This window comes from Chelmon rostratus, chromosome 8, assembly GCF_017976325.1.
Source record: "Chelmon rostratus isolate fCheRos1 chromosome 8, fCheRos1.pri, whole genome shotgun sequence".
NCBI classification, from domain to species: Eukaryota; Metazoa; Chordata; class Actinopteri; order Chaetodontiformes; family Chaetodontidae; genus Chelmon; species Chelmon rostratus.
This window is the reverse complement of record NC_055665.1, coordinates 27,109,573-27,130,717: the sequence shown is the minus strand read 5'-3', so window position 1 is coordinate 27,130,717 and position 21,145 is coordinate 27,109,573. Positions and strand designations below refer to the sequence as shown.

General features: G+C 39.8%; 1 protein-coding gene across 1 annotated transcript in view; it reads left to right on the top strand.

Moving 5' to 3' along the window:
• ascc3 (activating signal cointegrator 1 complex subunit 3) overlaps nt 1-21,145 on the top strand; it is a 150,088-nt gene that overhangs the window by 44,987 nt on the left and 83,956 nt on the right. Inside the window, exons 9-10 of the mRNA XM_041942373.1 lie at nt 14,564-14,764; nt 16,771-16,911. Coding sequence (XP_041798307.1) covers nt 14,564-14,764; nt 16,771-16,911 — 342 coding nt within the window. The remainder of the gene's footprint in view (nt 1-14,563; nt 14,765-16,770; nt 16,912-21,145) is intronic.

Below are 21,145 nucleotides of genomic sequence, written 5' to 3'. Positions count from 1 at the left end.
TTACTTCTTTGTTACTCCAAGCATGCAGACATTTTCAAACTTGTAGTCTTCAGTCCCAGCCATCCCTGACTCAAGTGAGCTCAGTTGAGATTATCAGACTTCAATCAGCTCCCTCTGCAGACACTAAAGGATTTATACAACTTTTTTCACTTATACAGGAGTACTCCAAAAGACCTGCAAACAGCCTTTACTGCATAGAATAAGTGCAGTTTTCCTTTAATTCTCTATACAACTATTTCCATAGCCTTTCGCGTGTTCAACCTTGTGCAGCACCATGCATGTCTTCAAGGAGATTCTGTCCAACATGTGTGCTGTTGTCCTCATTGAACAATTCATTCAGTCAAGACTACTGTGGCCAAGGTTGAATAAACTGCAAACTCCACGACTCAGGAACAGAAGGAGAGATTGTGACCATATTTCACATTTGTTCAGATACTGAATTGTTGACACTAATCCTGGGCGTCCACCTTGAAACTGTGGTGACTGTATAGATGGCGGGTTGAAGATGTGCGTGAAACATCCAGGTTTCACAGTTTGCATCTTTTTAGCAACATCCATATTTGAAGCGGTCATCCACCACAAGCTCATTGGTTCAGCTGATATTGAGCTTCAGGTGATTGTTGTTGCTCTGTGTGGTGACGCTCTCTATCAGTCCTCTGTATCTCTCTGTAAAAGTGAAGACACCATATTTCTCACTAGAGATTTTTCACTGGAATCATAGCTTTCAGTTTTGCCTAAAAATACACTTAACTTTTATTAAATTCCTTGATAGTCTACAGTGTATATGACATGGATGTAAACTACAACTTGAGTGTTTGGCAGAGGCATGGAACTGAGGGCAATAATTGCAGTAACTGTTTTCTTGTTTTTTTGCTAATTCTGCTTTTATATGTGGTCAGACAAAATGTATACGAAGAAAGTTTATTTTTCCAACAAAATGTCAAAACTACTCCAAGATTTTTACAATATTTGTCTTTGGACTCAGTGTTGATGGGCACATTTGTGATCTAGTGTAAGAAGTAAGGGTTCTTTAACCCCAGCCTTGTGTTCCAATGGTGGGAATGAAACATCCAGTGCAGATGAGTGTGGTTTAGTTCCTTTTAGTCTTAGTTTCTACATGCTTTGATGTATCTTGCACATTAAGTTAGGTTATTGTCTTCTTCCATGTATTTATGAGCATAAGGCTTCTGCCTTGATTTAGACTCAGGTGCAAATACTTGCCTGTTTTGTTCTTGATGAAAACATAGAGAAATTGTGTTGTGTTCAGCCAAAATTCCTAAATAGTCCTCATCAAAGTTGCAAACCAAAGAAAATCAAGGTAGAGCAGAAAGGAGCTGTCAAACTGTGCCATATTGTATCACAGCTAGGGTTGGGTGGTACAACAATGTATACCAGGCAACAGGAAGTTCCAAATAACAGAAGAAAATAATCAAATGTGAAGAAGTATGCACAGTAGGGTTATTTTAAACCATTTCATAAGTGAATAAAATTTACTAAATATTTAGTATGGCACTATAAATACTGTTACTGTGATATACTGTAAAATGCCATATACAGTGATAGAAGATCTTGGCCATGTTGCCCACCTCTGATTACAATGACGTTGTAATGTCTTCAGATCCAGTGTATTGGGTCTGCACATTTTGGTTTTGTTATGGTTTCTATGTATAAAAATGAGAATGAGGTGTGTTGGCAGGCTCACAGGACAGTTGAAGAATCTAAAGAATCTTTGAGATAAATATACAGATAAATCAGTTTCAGGACCAGTTCTGCTGTTTAGGTATTGTTTGGTTCTCCATTAATTGGGAGCATTTAGGATGACAGCTGTCTCCAGGGAGCTGTATTTCCTGGAGAAGAAAAAAAACAAGTAATGAATCGCAAGAAGATGTGTTTGATTCTGCTGTGCTATTATCAGTTGACAGTTTTTTTTTATGCTGTCTATCAGACATTCACCCGTTACTGAATTTCTGTCCTATTCTCCTGCAAAGACTTAGACCTAAACAATTTAAATAGGAGCTGCAGAAAATCCTCTGTGGCTCCATCTTTGTCTTCTCTCACTTTGTAAAAGGCTTATCTCTTTTTTTCTCTCAGTTTCTCCCTAGCTCACTAGCAGTTTTCCCTTCATCTTTGAAAGTCCCTGTGTAACTGATATATATTGATAGGGAACCTCTTCTGCTGAGCGATGTGAATTAGCCTCAGTCAAGCTGCGGCTGTATTCATTAACTTAAGCCTGGGCAACTCTGGAACAAAGTGCCTCACTCCTCTAAAGCACCGGCACACAATGCCTAATAAGTCTTTACGTGCTATTAAGGCTTTGAAAGGCACGCTGAAAAGTCTGACGCTCCCCCCTCCACTTCCCGTTTACACTGAGTGCCGATTGTCATTTATTGAAAGCTGTAATGGGAAACAGGGCTGTGTGAGCCTCGGCATGCCTTTAATAGCTCTGTGAAACATTAAAAGTGGGGAATTTATTAGGGTGCTTTTTAACTAATGAATCAGGGTCTAGGCGTCCTGCACTTGCCGTTGTGGTAAAAGCCTTCTTAATTTATCCGAATAAATATGTTACTCAGTGTGTTGTGAGTGAGAGCAAGTGCCACTCTTTAGTAGTACTGATGACCAAACATGCGCAGAAACATACATTACAACTACTACATCGCTGATGTGCCTCATAATACTGGCAGAACGGACACTGAAACTCAAATCTAGACAGAAGCCTTGACAGCACACACAACTGCACTTTGTATGGACTGCTAATTGATAGGAATCCAGTCAAGCTGCTAACACATGCTGATAAATGACACATTACCATAGAGAAACAGCCTGTATGGGGAGAAGGACTGAGGAATGTAGAAAACTTTGCTCTTTAGCTGCTACAAGAGAGCCATAGTGGGCGTGGGGGGGTGTTGAAAGGCATAAGTAATGAATGCCTTTCCCTCCCAATTTGTACTGTATATCCGTCTGCTGCTTGACACTTAAAGCTGTCTTATTTTCAAGACAGACATTTCTACTCTGTGTTGTTTATCGCTCACTCAGACAATTATAGTGTCAAATACAGTCAATGTACGTAGAGTAAACAGAGCATTATACATGTTTAAAGAATAGTATAGTCTGAACTGAAAACCAGCACGAACAAATAAAGGACACCAAACACATTGACAGAGGTGAGATTACTTGTACTATAATGGTTTACATGGTAAATTCAGCATAATGTACATTTCCACTGCATTGATTGTATTAGTACAACAACAGTGTCACGTCTTACTCACCATACTACTGCCCTGATTTTCTCTTTCTAAGAGAAATATTGTTTTCACTCACTAACTAATATCAATTGCTTCTCTTCATTCAATTCATTCTTTGCTCGTGTTAAAGTGCCGTCACTGCAACCCAACACCTGCAGATGTTCCACATGAAAAAAAAAAAAAAATTGTGAAAGAAAGACTGTCAAGTGTTCAGTAGGTCAGAAAACATAAAAAATCAATAGATCAAATATAGTTACAAAACAAGGAAAATCAGCTGACGTTGAGGTTAATAAAGGCTGGCATGAACCAATAATGGCTGTTCATTAAAAATGCATCAAAGGGAGCATGGAATTTCTTGTACTTTAATGGCTCTCATGGAAAATTCTACATATTGTACATTTCCCCAGCACTAATTCTTGGCATGGATTCAAGAAGTGCTGGAAACATTCCTAAGAGATTCTGCTCATCACATTTATGCCGTTATTCTACCCGTTTCATCAAATCTCAAAGGTGCACCAATGGATTGAGATTTGTGACTGTGGTGGCTGTTGAAGTACATTGAGCTCTTTGTAGTATTGGTGGAAGCAGCTTGAGATGAAGCGTTAGAAGAAGGTTGGACTGTGGCTGCAAAGGGATGCTCTGTTTGCAAATCATACTACCTCCTGGTTACCACATCATAGGAGAAGTTTAATGTACAACTCCTCAGCTTTGATTCCATCACCACAGAGTCATGTCATACTCATTTCAAGCTTCTCTCTTAGTGATTCTGTTTTCATTTTCTTCTTTGTTGGTGGTTCAACCACAGTTAAGCTACCGTCAATGAAACTCTTGCTGCAGATGTTTCATACTGAAAGCCCACTTTATATAGCAAGAATTATGCCCTTTGAGCTGCTGGAAAGCTTTTGATGTGCGAAACATTATCGAGGGAGCGTTGAGATTCACTGATATGAAAGCTTGTTTCATATAAAGGCCTGTTTCTGGTGTTGAGGTCACTGTTTGAGAATTCATGGTGTAGGGGTAGATGGATTGTATTCATTCGTGTCGTTTGTTTTAATGGTTCATTCATGGTTTGTCATTTAGATCATTATGCCCTGCTCTTCTGTCCTCCTTTATGTCTCACCACTCCGCCACCCAGATTGGAAGGTTGATGTGTTCAAACGTGTCAGTAAGATTGGGTTGGAGGTATCAAATGAAGGTCTCAGTCTCAGCTGATGGAAACAGGTGCGCAGGCCTGGTGCTGTTGTAAGTCCAGCATGTTCCACTATCACCACACTCTCTCAGCATCCTTTGATTCTTCTGCCTGTTGACAGCTTGCCCTCTCCTCCGCCTGTGCAGGAAGCAGCCAGTGTAAATGCACAGGCCTGCAAAGATGAGGTGGAACTGAACAGCCCTCCATCCATAATTAATCCACCTTGATTGCATTCCCTAATCCAGTTTTGATGTGATTCCCCCACAGCACACAACTGTGGCTCTGTGTGTTTGCTTAGACTTGCTAAGCAGAAGCCTCGAGTGTTCAAGGCTTCTTTGAAGGATTCAAGGGTTCAAGACTTTTACAATCCTGTCTGATGGAGTGACAGAACTCTCAAATGGGACAACAGCAAATCACAGGAAAAATCTACCTAATGTCTGTCAGCCATTGAAAAAGGTGTGCACATTGTGTTTCTCTCACTCTGTAAATAACTTACACAGTGTTTTACCTCATTTAATGTAAATTTAGCTTAACTTCATTTACTCTTGCTATATTAACAAGGCTGATTCTTCACCTGTAGTTTCAGATGTTTGTGTTCAGGCTACAGATTGAAATAAATCTTTCCAATAAATTGAAATGAGTCACTAGTGACCTTGCAGTAGCCTGTGGGATAATGAGCCGCTGTTACTATGTCTGAGAGTTGTTCATTTTAATTATTTTTACCTTTTATATGTGGTGAGGTTATATTGGATTGCACTTTATTGTAAGGTGTCCCTAATATTTCATCATCTGTCTATAATTATTGGATAATGAATAATCACAATGAACTGATTTAGTTGTTTACTCTTGTGAGGCCAGGGTTTTCCCTTGATTTTTTGAGACAGAGGTTGCAGCTGCTGGAGAACCTGTGTGGCATGTGCAGCATACACAGTTGGCTTGCCTTTACCTTTTATAGTATCATGCGCCAAAGTGAAGAATAATAACACCATTTCACAGACAAGTCCATATGGATGTAAATTTTACATCAAGATGGAACAAAAAGATGAAAAACAAAGATCTCGACTAATGACAACGGAATCAACATGAAAACTGATTGTGAAATCTTCCTGTGCACATTTTACTCTCCTTGCTCAAATGTTTTTTTGCTAAAAACACAGTGAATGATTTTTGATCAGAATTATTGTTGTTTGTCATTCCAACAGTTATTTATTGATTGGTCCATAAGTGAACCCCTGTGTTTAAGAACAAGTGCTCAGTGGTGAACTAACCATCCTCTAACTGCAAATTTGTGCTTTTTAAAATTGATCAGTCAAGTACCAACGCTCAAAATGTAGGCTAAGTCAGTTTCTCATTGAGTTTCTATATCCAGGCGGCATCCAGTAATCCAAAGGCCACCCACCTTTGAGTGAGCTCGGCAGGGAAAGCCCAGGAGGTACAGGAAACCATCAGTGATATCCATGCAACACTGATTGTTTTTTTAAAAAATGCTTTGAGTATTTAAAAAAAGCCAAAAACTGTCAATAATATATTTTTATGGTGCATGTATCATAATAGCCTTCCACCCTGCAAGTCCAGAACATTTGCTCCTGGGTAGCAGTCATTAAGTACTGTCTTACCAGTTAGTAGATTTTTTATCCGTGGATGATAAATAGATATATAGATAATAAAAATATATGAAATAAATAAAAATGACAAGCCTTAATTAGGCAGAGCTGTCAGAATTTCCCATATGAACTTCCCAAAAAGTTGTGACTTTATAAAATGTTAATAAAAACAGAATACAAGTTTTATTAAGTGTTCCCGAGCCCATGTAGTCATCTCCTTTATACAGTCATGTGTTCACCTCACCCCGCTCCATCCTTGCTTGTAAACGACTGAGCCTTTCATACCCAATCATGATGCTATCACCACTCAACCTGTTTACCTGTTGAATGTACCAAAACAGGTGTTTTTGGAGCGTTCCATAACTTTCCCAGTCTTCTGTTGCTCCTGTCCCAACTTGCTGCATCAAATTCAGAAGAAGCAGATATTTACAAAAATCAAAGAGGTTGATGAGTGATGATTTATTTGCTGATGATTTATTTACATTGAGTACATGTCAAAAAGGACTTGGAAATGATGACATTCTGTTTTATTTAAGTTTTACACACAGCTGCAACATTTTAGGAAATTGTATAATCGTTTTCAGCTTATCAACTTCAAGTTCTGCATTAGGACCTCTTTGACTCAGTGCTGTGAAGCACTTTGTCCTGTCACAGTGCTCATCAGTCGCATGTCAGAACTTCTAGTTTATTACATTGCCTGATGTCACTTACCATAAGTGGACAACTGTGTATGTAGGTACATAGATAATACCTCTTTTTTGAAAACCATGTTTTTATTTTCATAGTTTTAGTAGAAAACTGAGTAATGAGTAAAGTCAACTGGACAATTCAATGTAGAAAACTATTGATTTAAACTTATCTTGTGGAGTGCTACTGTATGAACATCACATACACAAGCTGGGAGTTTGTTGAAAATAAGTAATTAAAATCACATTATCTTAAGAAAAAAGGCATAAAAATGTAGTTACTGCTTATTTTTGTTTAGTCTGAAGTGTAAATAATTAGTTGTATGATGTTGATGTGTATGAGATGCAGGATGGGCTGTACTGTATTTGTTCAAGGTTTGGGGGCTCACAAGGCTCTCTGTGCCTCTTCAGCAGGTGCTTATGGATGAAGTGATGGATTACCTCACTCTTTACTATCTCCATCCTACTCCCAGCTCTCCCTCTCCCTTCTCTGTGCCCTCTCCCCCTCTTTCTCCTGCTGCTGCTGTTCTGTAGGGAAATGAATGGGCCTCTTGTTTGCTGCATCCGCATCTCACTCTGTCAAACTCCACCATGCATCTGGTGCGGAGGGTTGGTGTGCATGTGTGCGCTCAGCATGCACGTGGTTCTATAGGATTGGCTCTGGGATTTACTCTCTGTGTGTGTGTGCGTGCTTATGTGTCGGTGTGTTGTTTGAGAATGCTTCTGTGGGGGTGTGTTTGGCCAGGTCATTTAGTACTCTGCATGCAGGCTTGGAGCAGGCTGATAAGCTGTTTGCAAAAACTGGCAATTAAAAGTTGATCAGGCTGTCAATTCAAATGGAATGAAATGGAACCAGAAAGTAATTAAAAGGATGGCATGAAAATGACAACAATTATCTCTTAGCTTCCCATTACCAATGCACAGAGGAATTTAATTAGTTTAGGAGCTCATATAGTGACTCATACAGTAAACACACAATAACACAAAGTAGCAGCTACCACAAAAACACTGGTGACTGCTCCTTCAATGGCCGTCTCAGTTTCCCTGTTAAAACTCACAGACTGGGAGGCCAATGGAAATGGACAACACTGGTGTCCAATTAGTTTGTTTTAAGTGACTGGTGGATTGGCGGGATATTCCCAATCCTCCCAGATTGCCCATATGGCCGTAGGCTTTGTATCCACCGTGTTAATGAGCCTGTCAGCTTCCATCCCACTCAGCGTTGGCCCAAGATGGGCACCTTCTTATGCACACAGTATGTACTGCTGAGGACGACTGCTTGCACCGTACAGACAGAAAGCTGACTCACTCTGTATTCCTTTATACAGAAGTATTCTCTCAGCCTCTCTTCTCATAATCAGCCAGAGACACACTCATTGACTGAGTATCTGCATAGTCCTGAAAATGTTGTGTAGGAAGACAGATTTCTGCAGGAGACAGCTGGGTTTAGAGATTTTTTGTCGGCCGCAGACTCAAACAGCTGCTCTCATTAGAAACTTTATTCGACCTGCTGCTGAAAGGTTGACGATATACAGTATATGTATGGTCTTATATTAGCCAGCTGGGCCCCGCAGAGCTTTTGCTCAACGTTTTAAATGCCAGGGCCTTGTTATAAATAGAGGGATGATTTCTGCTAAATTTAGCCAGGAACGAAAATGAGGATTGATTTGCAATAACGCAGCAAGTTGGTTGTCATAACTGTTCCATGTTTTAGTGGGTTTTGGTGTCTGGCTTAAGAGATCTGATAGTACCCAAACACTAAGCTACTGGAGTCCTTTGCTTGAGTGATGTATCTGGGGAAAAGAGAACAAATGAGCCTGTTGGCTCTGGATGTGTTTGCTTTGAATTTCTACTTGATAAAGTCCTCTCAACTCCTGTCAACTTAATTAACTTGGCATCTTGCCTGGTGATGTCAATTTGACTTTCTAGCTCAAAGTCTGCCTCCTGTTTGTATGACTTAATGTGATCGTGACAAGGGCTAGTCACTGACTGATTGATCAGCTGGGTAATGTGGTATAAACGTGACTGCTAAACAGCATAAAAGCTGAAAAATGTGATCCTGATTATCAGGGCCTGCATGAGGCGACCAGCATCCACATCAGAGGATGGCAGCTGAAGGCTTTTTGTAAGGGCTGGATCAAATGCCATTTTTCAGGAGTGAGATTTTTGCTGGTGTTTCAAAACCAGTGTTCTCATAAATAAAAAATTCAACAATTTATGTTGTCTAAAAATGCCACCCTTATTTGTCAACAGCAAACAAACTTTAAACTTGAAGGCAGACTGATTTATCAAAACCTGGCGTGGCAGCAACTTTATCCAGACAGAATTACCCATATAGACGGCTTTTTCAGATTTTGTTTTTGCTGATTTTCAGTTAGATTTCATATTCCCAGAAGACAGAGGACACTGTTCAACAGAGTTGGGTCTGAACAGGTTGGCAATGACGGCTAAGGGTCCTCCTCCACCTCCATGGTGAGAAACAGTAAAGGGCATGCTCCTGGTCCTGCAGATTAGCCAAACCCCCTTAAAGTCATTAAAAGAAATTATGCTGCTAAAGATATTTTTATAGTCTGATATTTTTCATGCGATTTACATCAGTGTAGATATTCAGAATACATCTTGATTAATTCTTTATTTTTTCACATTTTTAGTAAATACTGAACATAATAAACCCCACTTACCTGAATCACATAGAACGAGCACTTTGAGGCCACTGCGCTGGACAGAACTGGCACAGTTTTACCTTCTCTCTCTCTCTGGCTGCTGAAATTCTTGATGAGCAAGGTTTCGGCAAAGCTGGATTGCTCCTGTACGTTAACAGCTGCATAATGTCTATTGCAGTACAATAACCGCCTCCCAACAACACTGACATCATACCCTCGAGACAAGTTTTGGCAGGCACAGCTGGATCTCCAATTGGAAGATGTGTGTGAATACATTAGCATAACAATGAAGCCAGAGAGGTTTTAAGGAGAGGATAAAAAAGCACTGAAGATCATTAAATTATGGCAAATTTCTATTTACAACATGTATGCTTTACCTCAAGGTGAATACTGGGGCAGGCATGTATTTGCATGAATTAGCATATTTAAGGAGTGTGGGGACACTGGCTTTTCCTTACAAACAGACAAAGTCGATAAATCAAAATGAGGACCAGCCGCTCAAGTGACTGTTGTGCCTCTCTGGTCACCACAGCGACACAGGGATGAGTGTGCAGAACCCCCACAAAATAGGGTGAAGCTCAGTGGTCCATAATTCAAAAATGAATATTTATAAATAGGAGCCTAGTGGACTTGGCCTTAGGGGAAATAATTGGGTAGACAGGAGGAGACTGGACTCACCATCCCTGTTCAGAGAGAGGAGAGGAAGCCCTGCAGTCATTATGAAGAGTGTGCTTCAGTAACATCCAGACTTTACCTTAACTTGTTCAGTCGTGGAGTTAATGTCTTAGCCACAAAAACTCATCTCTCTCTCTCTCTCTCTCTCTATATATATATATATATATATATATATATATATATATATGATACCCTTTATATCATAGGTTCTTGTATTATTAAGAGATCAAATGGATTAATGCAAACACACACATAAAGGAACAGAATAAAAATACCAACAGCTGAAAACAACAACAACAAAAATAGAGGAAAAAATAAAATAATTAATTAATTTGAAAAGAAATGAAGTGCTTCCTGTTGTAAGTAAACCTTTGTGTGACATCAGAGCATTAAAGGATAACTTTTTTTACAACCTGGACCTTAGTTCTAGCATTAAATACGACCATTTACTCACCCAGACAACTTTGGTGGTATTTGGAGTCGTTTTGAAGAAATTAGCCCCAGAGGAGCGGCGCGTATATCCGTATAATGCGAGTACTCGGGGCATCCATGTGCAGCCTCTATATAACACATAATCTGCAGCAAAACTCGTTCATATTCCAATATTTTGTTATGATATGCTGGTGCTATTCCCCTCTGAGCCCGTGGTGGCATGTTATCAACATCCAGCGTCTCTAGACAACTACCTCTGACGTGGATGATGTCATTTCCAGCCAGCCACAACACGGCTGACTCTGCGGCGGTCGGCTAGTTTAGCTGTAGTTTGGCACATCTGTGAATTTTTTATCTTCTAATAACTGGTGGTTTAGTGGTTTGGTTTCAGATTTCCTGGACCCCAGTGAAACTTGGTGGCACTGATACTCAGTTATAATTCTCATCATGTGTTCTCGACACAGCTACAACACAGTGTGATGGAAAGACGGGACAACCTTGATGTGTTTCTCTATCAAAGGGGATTTCCTTCGAACCATTTCCAGAGCTTTTTGGCTGCTATGGCATTGGAGGGTATGAGTTATTCTTGCCTTAAAAAAAAAAAAAAAATCATTTGTTTGCTTCATTGTCCTCAAAGGCAAGCGAGCAGCCAATAGCACGGACAGCAGATGAATTCCCTGGAAAGCTGTGCAGGCGCTGTTGTTATGATTTCATATTGCTATGAAAGCTTCATGTTAGCTCTCAGCTAACACAAATGCGTGCACTGAACTCTCTCCGCCCTGGTGATCAACATTAGAGAAGGGTAAATCATAGTAATGCCACAGTTGCACTGTTTCCAAAAGTGGTGACTTAATGGTTGTTAGTCTGGCTCCCTGAAAATGAATTCAGACTTCCTCCTAAAGCTGGTGAGTAGCAGAGGTTACCGATAGCCCCAGCAAAGGGTGTAATAGCTTTTTAGAGATAAACTCTGAGCAGTTTCATTTTGTATCCTTCCAGATAATATTTGGACAGAACTGGACAGCTTTGAATGGCTGTAATCACCGTCTTGTCCATTTGCATTTGCCAGGTGGAGCTGTTGTCTAAGCATGGATATCAGAGCCACATCCACAGCTCACATGCAAATGTAGCCAAATTTTTGTTGACCATACACCCATCAGAGTCCAGAGTCAGTGTCCTTTCTATAGGAAACAACTGATTGGTTTTGTTACTGGCAGTGGTCTGTCTGGTAATCAGCAGTGTGACCAGCCAAACTATCCCATGTATACTTCAGTGGCTGTGTCAAGCTGTTCATCTGAAGCCCCCCACCCACCCCATACCTCACCTAGCTGAAACTACAGCCGTCCACTCCTTCCAGCTTAAGTGGACTCTGATAAAGTTGCTCTTTGATGCATTAATAACCTCTTCCTCCCTACTGGGCTGCGGGGGCCAACTTCCGAACAGCACCCCACACATCCTCGCCTGACATGCACTCTTTAATTATTTCTTTCTATGAGTGTTGGAGCGAAACGAGGGGAAGAGGAAAGTGATGACATACTTCTAATGAATCCTTGAATAAATAATACTGCTGTCTAAGCTTAAGGCATCCTCAACCAGCCTTACTGGGAGAGAGGTGGAACGCAGAGGAAGCAGAGCGAGGTGAAAAGAGGAAAAAGAAAAAAGTAGATGTGGAGGTAAGAAACACACCTGGAACAACAGCGACCTCTATTGCACGAGGCTCCGCCGCAGCCTGGTTACATCATTGGCCTCTGAATTTTGGTGCTCCTTGGCTTTGTTCTCAAAGTCGGGCGCACAAGTTTGACCAAAACTTTTGGTCAGTCAGGGTTAAACCATAACAAACTATCAAACTGCCAAACTGCATGACATTCGATTTGTTTCCACTGGTTTTATATTTAGTTTCAGTTTGTGCATGAGTGAAATATGGGCCCAGATCGATAAACAGAAGAACAGAAATTGCGATACAAGCTAATGGAAGCTGTGATCTGTTTGAACAACACAGGGTACACATACTGTAGATGGGAAATAATACTCATTCATTAAAAAAAAAAACAAGCAAACAAAAATATTGTCACATCTATAGCATCTCACAAAAGCAGTTTATTGATCCAAATCTTATTTTGCAGAAATCTGAATAAAGCGTTTTGGGTTCTTCATGTCAGCTCCTTGTCAGATTGTTGAAGCTGAATTGTTTAAAAAAAAAAACCACACTTTTCCCTCACTCCATCTAGTGCGTTAAATTTGAGCAGTGATGTGCTTGCTCTCACAGAAATGCATTAAATATTTGTTTTTATATGTGTGCGGTATGCTTGAGAATTCAGAAGATCAAACAAGAATGATAGAAATCAAAATAACAGTACATGTATCAAGAATTAATGATAAAATTGCCACTTTCACAACAAACAGTGAGTTCCACACTTGCACTTGCGTTTCTTAAATGTTTATTTACTTAGAGGGACACTGGCTGATCATGCAGTATAATCAGCGGCTTCTTTGCAATTCATAGCCTTTTTGTATTTGGTTTCAATAAGTGGAAGCACATCCTCGCCAACAGAGGACCCTGCATACGTTTGAGCTGCAGTCAAGTCCATATTTTTTTCATTCTAAAAATTTGTTTAAATCAGCATATATTATTCAAAATGTGGATGTTGCCTTTTGAAAATAAGAAGGCAGGACGGCACTTATTATGCTCAAAGCTACTGTTGCTGTATTCTCCATTCATGCCATGAACAGAATTTAATACGATTTTTATGTGGTCTTTTTATGTGTTTTTGGACTATTCATATTCTGTTGCTGAAGGAAATAATTCACCTGTGCAGCAGCTGGATGTTTTCACACTCCTGTGTGTGTGTGTGTGTGTGTGTGTGTGTGTGTGTGTGTGTGTGTGGGTGTGTGTGTGTGTGTGTGTGGGTGTGTGTGGGGAGGGGAGGGGGTTCCAACTGTCCTTCACAGTGGCCATTTCTCTACTTATCAGAGGCACTGTGAGATTGAGGGCCATCACCCACACTCTGTTGCCATAGCGAAGGCAGGCGAAGGGCAGCATGAGTGACAGCTGATCCCACCACACACATTTTCTCCTCCTTCATGCTTCTTGATGCCCCACTTTCTGTGCAGTCACCTCTTATACTGTGGCTCAGTCACTGACACATGTAACTGATCACCTGTCTCTGTTGCGTGTCAGTGCGCTGGGTAGAATATTCTCCAGTCTGGTTTAGTCAAACTGCCCTGAACGGTTCACACTGGCCAATATCTGGTTGCCAAGGGCAACTGGGCGACCAATATTGTTAAACTGTGTCACTGCCAGTCAACAGTGACAGCAATAGCAACTGCATTTTGTTGCAGTGCCCCAATATTAACATTGCCTCACAGTTCACAGCTGAGTTCAGAATGTCAGCATCGTGTCTTTTATATTAGTGAAACAAAAATGAGAGGAAAATTGTCATTTATTTATTGTGATGCCATTATAAGAACATTGCAGTAACTTTAATTAGGGACAGTAAGATAGATTTTTAATAAACATGGATGCAATTTGTTTATGAGACAAGGACACAACTTGTTGTTTGATGGTCTCATGCTGATCATAGAAAAGCAAAGCAGCTGGTTCCAGTGATGCATGGGAAAATCTATAGAAGATTTACAGTGTTTACTTGAATAAATGATCACGGATATAAATACAATTAAGTTTAAAAACAGATCAGACCATCAAACTCATTCAGAACTAAAGAAACAAAAACATTTGTATTTGCTTTTCATTGTTATCCAATGGGGGAACCTCAACCAATACTAAACAAAGCATTGATTTTAGTTTTAATGACTCATTACTTTCATTATGATTTAAATATCTCTCTGCTTTCCATTTGGTTATGAAATGTATATCCATTTATTTAAAGTGAATGCATGAAAACATATGTTGTTTTTTTCCCCTTTATTTCTTTGTTGGTTTTTATTCAAGTTATTCAAGCACCATTATTCTTCCATTAAAAGTGAAGACAAGATATGATTATAATCTGATGGTCAGTCAGGTTTTTGAATGATGAGTGTAACCCTTATTCATCCGTCTCTCTCTCTGTTTGTTCAGATTGGGCAGCTGGTGTTCAAGGGGATGAAGCGTCTGAACAGAATCCAGTCCATGGTGTTTGAGACGGCCTACAACACCAATGAAAACCTTCTCGTCTGCGCCCCGACCGGTGCCGGCAAGACCAACATCGCCATGCTGACCGTCCTTCATGAAATCCGCCAGCATCTGCAACACGGTGTCATCAAGAAGGATGAATTCAAGGTCTGACGCTAAAACACACACAGAGTACAAAGTAGAGATCGGATTATGAGCCATAGTTTGATTACATGGTACACTGGTTGTTTGTAGGAAGCTTTTACCTGGACTGACTGTAATATGTCTGTCTGGCCAAATTACAATCAGAATATCTTTATAATGCCTAAGACTGTCTGGGATAACTGTTAAATGTTCCAGTGTCACTCCACCCCAGAGTCTCTCAACATGCCTCAAGGAGATTAAGCATGCTCCTTGCTGAGGCTCACACACCCCATACAGAGATTCAGATCTGATCCTTGGAGCTCTGGATGCTTGGATTTCAGGCAGCATTTAAATGGGAGCTTTCTGATTGTTTTTAGTCAAGGGCAGCTGGATTTACTTGATTATGTTTCCTCCAAGATGGTTTTGCTGATTTGTGCAGTGTTTTTGTTGGTGATCTTCACTAATAATTCTTCTTTTCTTGTGAGTGTAAAATCATCTAAACTAATCTACAGCATTCAATCATTGGCTAAACATGCTAAACACTAAAAACTAAAACAGTGAATGATAAACAATATACCTTTAATTGCTAGGTGCTGTGTTTGCTGGCTGTATACCAGCTCTAAAAACACTCCTTAAAACACTGCTGCACGATCTTATCAGTATTACAGTTTTGACCAATCAGGAACCTGTACCAAAGCCCTTGTCCTCGTTACCTATCCTTCTTTTCAATGAGTAACATGATATATCAGCACTCAGTAAATTAGCAAAGTGCTGTTTAAGTTTCATCTTAAGTGTTGCTGTAGTGAACGGAATATTTTTCTCATGCTGGGGATAATAGGAGGCTTACGTCCATAATGAATTCTTTCACTCGCCTTTCTATGAACACTATCTGAAACACAGAACATTATAAAAAATGAAGAAAATAGAAATTTTGTGTGGTATGAGATATTTTCTTAAAGCCAATGAAAACTCCCTGTATAATTAAATATTTCTGACTAAATGAGCTATTCCCAGTTGCCAGTTCCAAGTTCAAAAAAGTACATCCTTGTAGCAGGTTTTATTCATTAGGAGTTGATACTCAAAATGTAATTGATTAATTACTTAGGTAAACTGTTCATTAGGTGTGTGCGTGCGTGCGTGCGTGCGTGCGTGCGTGCGTGCATGCGTGCGTGCGTGCGTGTGTGTGTGTGTGGTTTGATCAGATATGATTCTCATGGAAACAAAAGCAAACATCTCACAACTTGATTCAAATGTTGATGAATCACATCGTGTAACTGTTTATCATTGGCAGATTATTTTGTGCGTGCGTAGGACCCCATCACACACACCAAGAAACTGATTTGGTCTTAAATGCAAAAATCAAAATATGTTAAAATATCTAAATGCTTTACTCATTTGAATGAAATGTCTTAAATCTAGAAAAAAAAAGTCTGGGATTTTACTTAATGTTTATGAATATATATATGAATAGTTATATATTTTTGATATATATTTATGAATAGTTAATTTAGAAGAATAGCAGATAGAAGTGGTCAAAATGAAATGCATCTTCAATGGGAAAATAGAATGTTAGATATATGCACAAAAAGTCAGCTATTGGCAGTTTAGTCTAAAAATATTGGTACATGTCTTCATAAACCCATAGTGTCAAATCCTAACACACACTCAGATAAATAATTCAGACATCCAAAAGGCTTTGTTCTCTTTCATGAATGCTTACACACACATACACACACTCGCTCACACACAGCGCCGCGTGCCAGCCAGCCAGTGACGCCGACACTTTTCATACATCACCATTAAACTTTACCCATGCAAGTGGCTGGCATCATATTTCTCAATAAATTGTGATTTGTGCTGGTTGCCAGGGAACAAATGATCCCGCCTCTGTTTGCTCATTTATCACCACAGTGTCCTTCCAGTCCCGGTCTCCTGTACCCCCTCCACCCACACTCCCCGCTTCTACTTTCCCCGCTCTGCCCCTCTGTTCTCTCTCCTATTTATTTCTGTGTCGCTCTCTCTTTTTGTAGGTTGTATATGTGGCTCCTATGAAGGCCTTGGCAGCTGAGATGACTAATTACTTCAGTAAACGATTGGAGCCACTGGGTATCGCTGTTAAAGAACTCACTGGAGACATGCAACTAACCAAAGGAGAGATCCTGCGAACACAGGTAGACACACACACACACACACACACACACACACACACACACACACACACACACACACACACACACACACACACACACACACACACTGTGAGGTCTGTGTCATGCGTCTAAAAAGTAGTTCATACTAAGGGTACAAAAAGCAGTTCCTCCTCCAGGTTCGCTCTGCTGCATGTGTACAGTATGTTCTCTAGCACCCCCAAGTGGATTAGATCGTCATATTTATTGGAAGCCATTTCATCATTTATTCTCAAAATACATTTGTCACAATTCTGCCAATTACTAGTTACAAATGTAACTTAACTAGATGTCTAATTTGATTGTCCTCAACCGCTGAGCTATGAATTCACAGTTGCCTTCAAACAGAACAAATCATAAAAGGGGCTGCTATAAATATATAAAGAGTCTGCTGTTCCTGCTCTGGCTTCCTGAGTGAAAGCTTGCAGCTGAAAAGACCAGCACAAATGGAATTCCACAAAATTACCAATATCCCTTTGCTAAAAATGAATACACTGTTTATTCACAACCTCATAAATCAAATTAAAACAAATCCTTGACAATTAAACATTTAAGTTGAATAAAAAATGACTTTTATTTTTAAGATGCAGTAATGTACAGTAATCACACTACTGCCCCTTCCACAGTGCATTTGAACCAACAAATGTGCATAGAATATAATAAAGATTTTTGACAAATACACAAGCAGTGCACCAATGCAACAATATGCATGTGATACAAGTTATTAACAAGCTGCTTTTTACAAAAAAGAGATGCAAAGAATGCACAACAGTCTCATTATTGACAGCAGATGTATTTTGTGTTGGATATGTGCAGAAACAGCAATCAATACAAAAGGCAAAGAAAATAAGCAAACCCTCACAATTAAGAAGCTGATGCCAGGAAATGTTTTGGATTTTTGCTTGATTCAAGTGCTTGATTGACGAAGGTGCAGATTAGCTTTCTGTTGATTGACAAATCCATTAATTGTTTTAGCACTAATGTACAATAGTAGGTGATAGAGACGTCATGATGTCAGCAGCCTTTTCACAAGGGGTGTCACGATTTTGAATCTAAATAGAAAATCAATTGACGTGAGCTCTCAGTTTTAATGATCGATATCAAAAGTAGGACTCAGTTCTCTCAGTATTTTCTCTCAGTTACTGGTATGTTTATCCAGCCATGTTACAGTTGACTAAAATAACTTCTCTACATCTTCTATCATGCACTGTTCTGTGACCGTGGCAGAGCGTTGGCAGCGGGAGGGACTCACTTCCCACAACAAACCCGCTAGTTTATGTGACATTAGGATTCAGGATTCCCACAAAGCCAAAATCAAGCTGTTAGTAAAGTACCCATCCACCTTCTCGTGACTCTTCTCTTTGTTTTTGTGATAACATGACAGAAAAAAACAGTAACTGTATGGTGTGGTTCACTGCAAAACAAAAAAGTGGTGTCACAATTCATGCCATACATCTTATTTGTTGGTATTATTAGATGTCACTAGGTTTTCAGTAAATAATATTAATGATCTATTGATCTCTACAAATTAATACTCAAGTCTAAAAAGGCAAAGCTGACAAAATAATAATAAATAATAGTAAAATAATTGTAAATGAAAAATTGGATTGAATTTTGACCTTTGAAAGTCAAATCGATTCATGGATTAGGAGAATTGTGACACCCCCATTATTCACATGTTGCTCTTATTATGATGAATCTGAGCAGCTCACTTAAATGCATCTAACTGGACCATGAACTTCTCTTCAAGGCCTCAGGAATGTTTCATTGTTCTGAAATGAATAATAAAATAGAGCTATGTAGGGTCCCAGATTACCACCAGCCGCTCACCAGATGTGGTTGAAAACCCTCTTGCTTTTTGTTTTGGCAGCAATGTTAACAGGTTAGAACACACACACACACACACACACACACACACACACACACACACACACAGCCTTCGTGTGAACACGGCTCAAATGGGATGCTGCTGTGCGGATGTGCTGATAAACAGCCCCCACAATACAGAGAGTCACACAGTGTATTTACAGTAGAAGTGCACCTGAAGTCTTACCTGAAGTACAGAAACTGTACTAACATCGTAACAAATGAATGCATGCTTATAAAATTTAATGAGCAGAGTTGTTACATCACACAACAAAGGTCACTTATTTAATGAGTAAGGAGAGCGTTCCGACCATCATCTTGTAGCTAATTTTAGCCTCACAGATGAGGAGACGGGAGGTGTCAGCATCTGCAGGAAGCAGGAGGCAGTGACTGATCGATCACATTGTAACGCTATGTTCAATTTGTGCTAATTATCAAAGCAGCACATTGCAGTGTCAGGAAAACAGAACAGCGTCTCAGTCTTTACAAGTTGAGAAAAGTAGAGACAAACAGTCTTATCAGTCACAATCAGGTGCTGGTGTGTGAGGAGGAAAATGCTGCTCTGTGCTGCAGGTCAGACACCAAGCTGACGTTTGATTAGCAGTTATAACCAGTTGACCAGGTGAACTACAGACCAGCTAACACGTTATAGAAGATCTAATGATGAACAAGTTATCAGTGATTTGAACATGGGACCGCAGTTTAAAGTATTTGTTCAGCCAAACACCAAGCAAGTGCACCAACCCAAACCATAACACCCCTCCTAGTATCACTAGTCCAACAGCTCTTTGTCTGTCTTGCAGTCTTTTATTTTGTGAAACTCTCTCCAACAACTAAAAGCCAGTCTGAGATTTACTCTTGTTCGGACTCTTGGGTGGTCTCTAATTTTAGCTTCCTCCATCACTGTCCTCCTCTATCTCCTCTGTCATGACAGTCGGGCCAGAAAACCTCCTGCCCCCTAACTGAGCTAACTAGCTAACAGCAGCTGCAGCTAGCAGCAGGTTGGGGTTAATTTAGCAACAAGTAAAGCAACAATCAACAAATATTTTATCAACAAATACACAATGTATCAATGTTGGCACAAGTTTGAGTACACGCTCTGAATGAAAGGAAGGCTGAAGCATGTGGGTAGAGAGGACAGACTGACCAGGCTATGTGGGTTCATTTTGTGGTGACATTTGTGGATCACACAATCGTGAGATTTGGCAGGCTAAACATTGGTGAGTATGGTTGGTTTAAGAGCTGAAGTTGGATGGAGAGCAGATGAAGGAGCAACCTACTTTTGTATGAGGAGGACACAGCTTGAAGTGTTGATCTCTTTGTCCCGCCCCTCCTCCACTGTGATTGGTAAAAAGTGACAGTGATGAGTGTAGTGTTTTACACAAAGTTTATTTTTTCAACTCTCATAATCCAGCGCCTCATCACACTCTTGGCTTTTTTAGCATACTGTAAATATGCAATACTCCTATTGCAAACAATTCAAAAAACACACTGGTGTCAAGAAATAATACTTTGGTGGACACAGCCCATAAAACTGTATTTTAATATACATTACTTCTTCAATTGCTCAAATACATCATGTCTTCATTACATATCTTCTTTCTCTGTGCCATAGAGCTCTATTGTTGACCAAAAGTGATTAAAAACACATCAATGAGCTGTGCTGTAGCATTTCTTGACATGATCCTTTTAACACACTCCAAATACTACCTAGAGGACCAAATGTGGATTAATCCTCCACTGAAAACACCCCAAGAAAATAGAACATACAAACCAATAAAAGATAGAAAAAGACAGCGGGTACATGTAAATCACAGGCAATCCAAATGGTACACTGATGCTTAATTCAGGTACTCTTTTTTCTAATCTTACAATGACCAGAAAAAGAAATTAGCATCATGCAGGTCCACCATGCTTAAGTAAAGTTATAACACATTGTTTTTCCAGTTAGTTTTTTTCTGGCTGATCACAGCAGATCTGCATATGATGTTCTGTTCTGTGTGACACCTACTGAGTGGCTCTGCTAGCACTACAACACAGCTCAGATGCTAATGATAATCCAGGGACAGTCTTCTTTTACTGACAAATACTCAGTGTCACCCAGCTGGGCTCTCACAGGTTCATGTGTCAGATATTTCAGCAGTCTTTACTGGTGTGTTTCTGTCTGCAGTTGATGATTAATCAGAAGATCTAACAGTGTTGCGCCTTTCTTTTCCTTTTCTTTCTCTCCATATATTTTGTCATTTTCCTTCTTGTTATTGTGTTCTCACTTTTCTTTTCTAAACAGATGGTTTGTCCCCTCAGGCCCTGTTAATGTGGGTCCACATAATATTATGGCAGTTTAATTGATGAG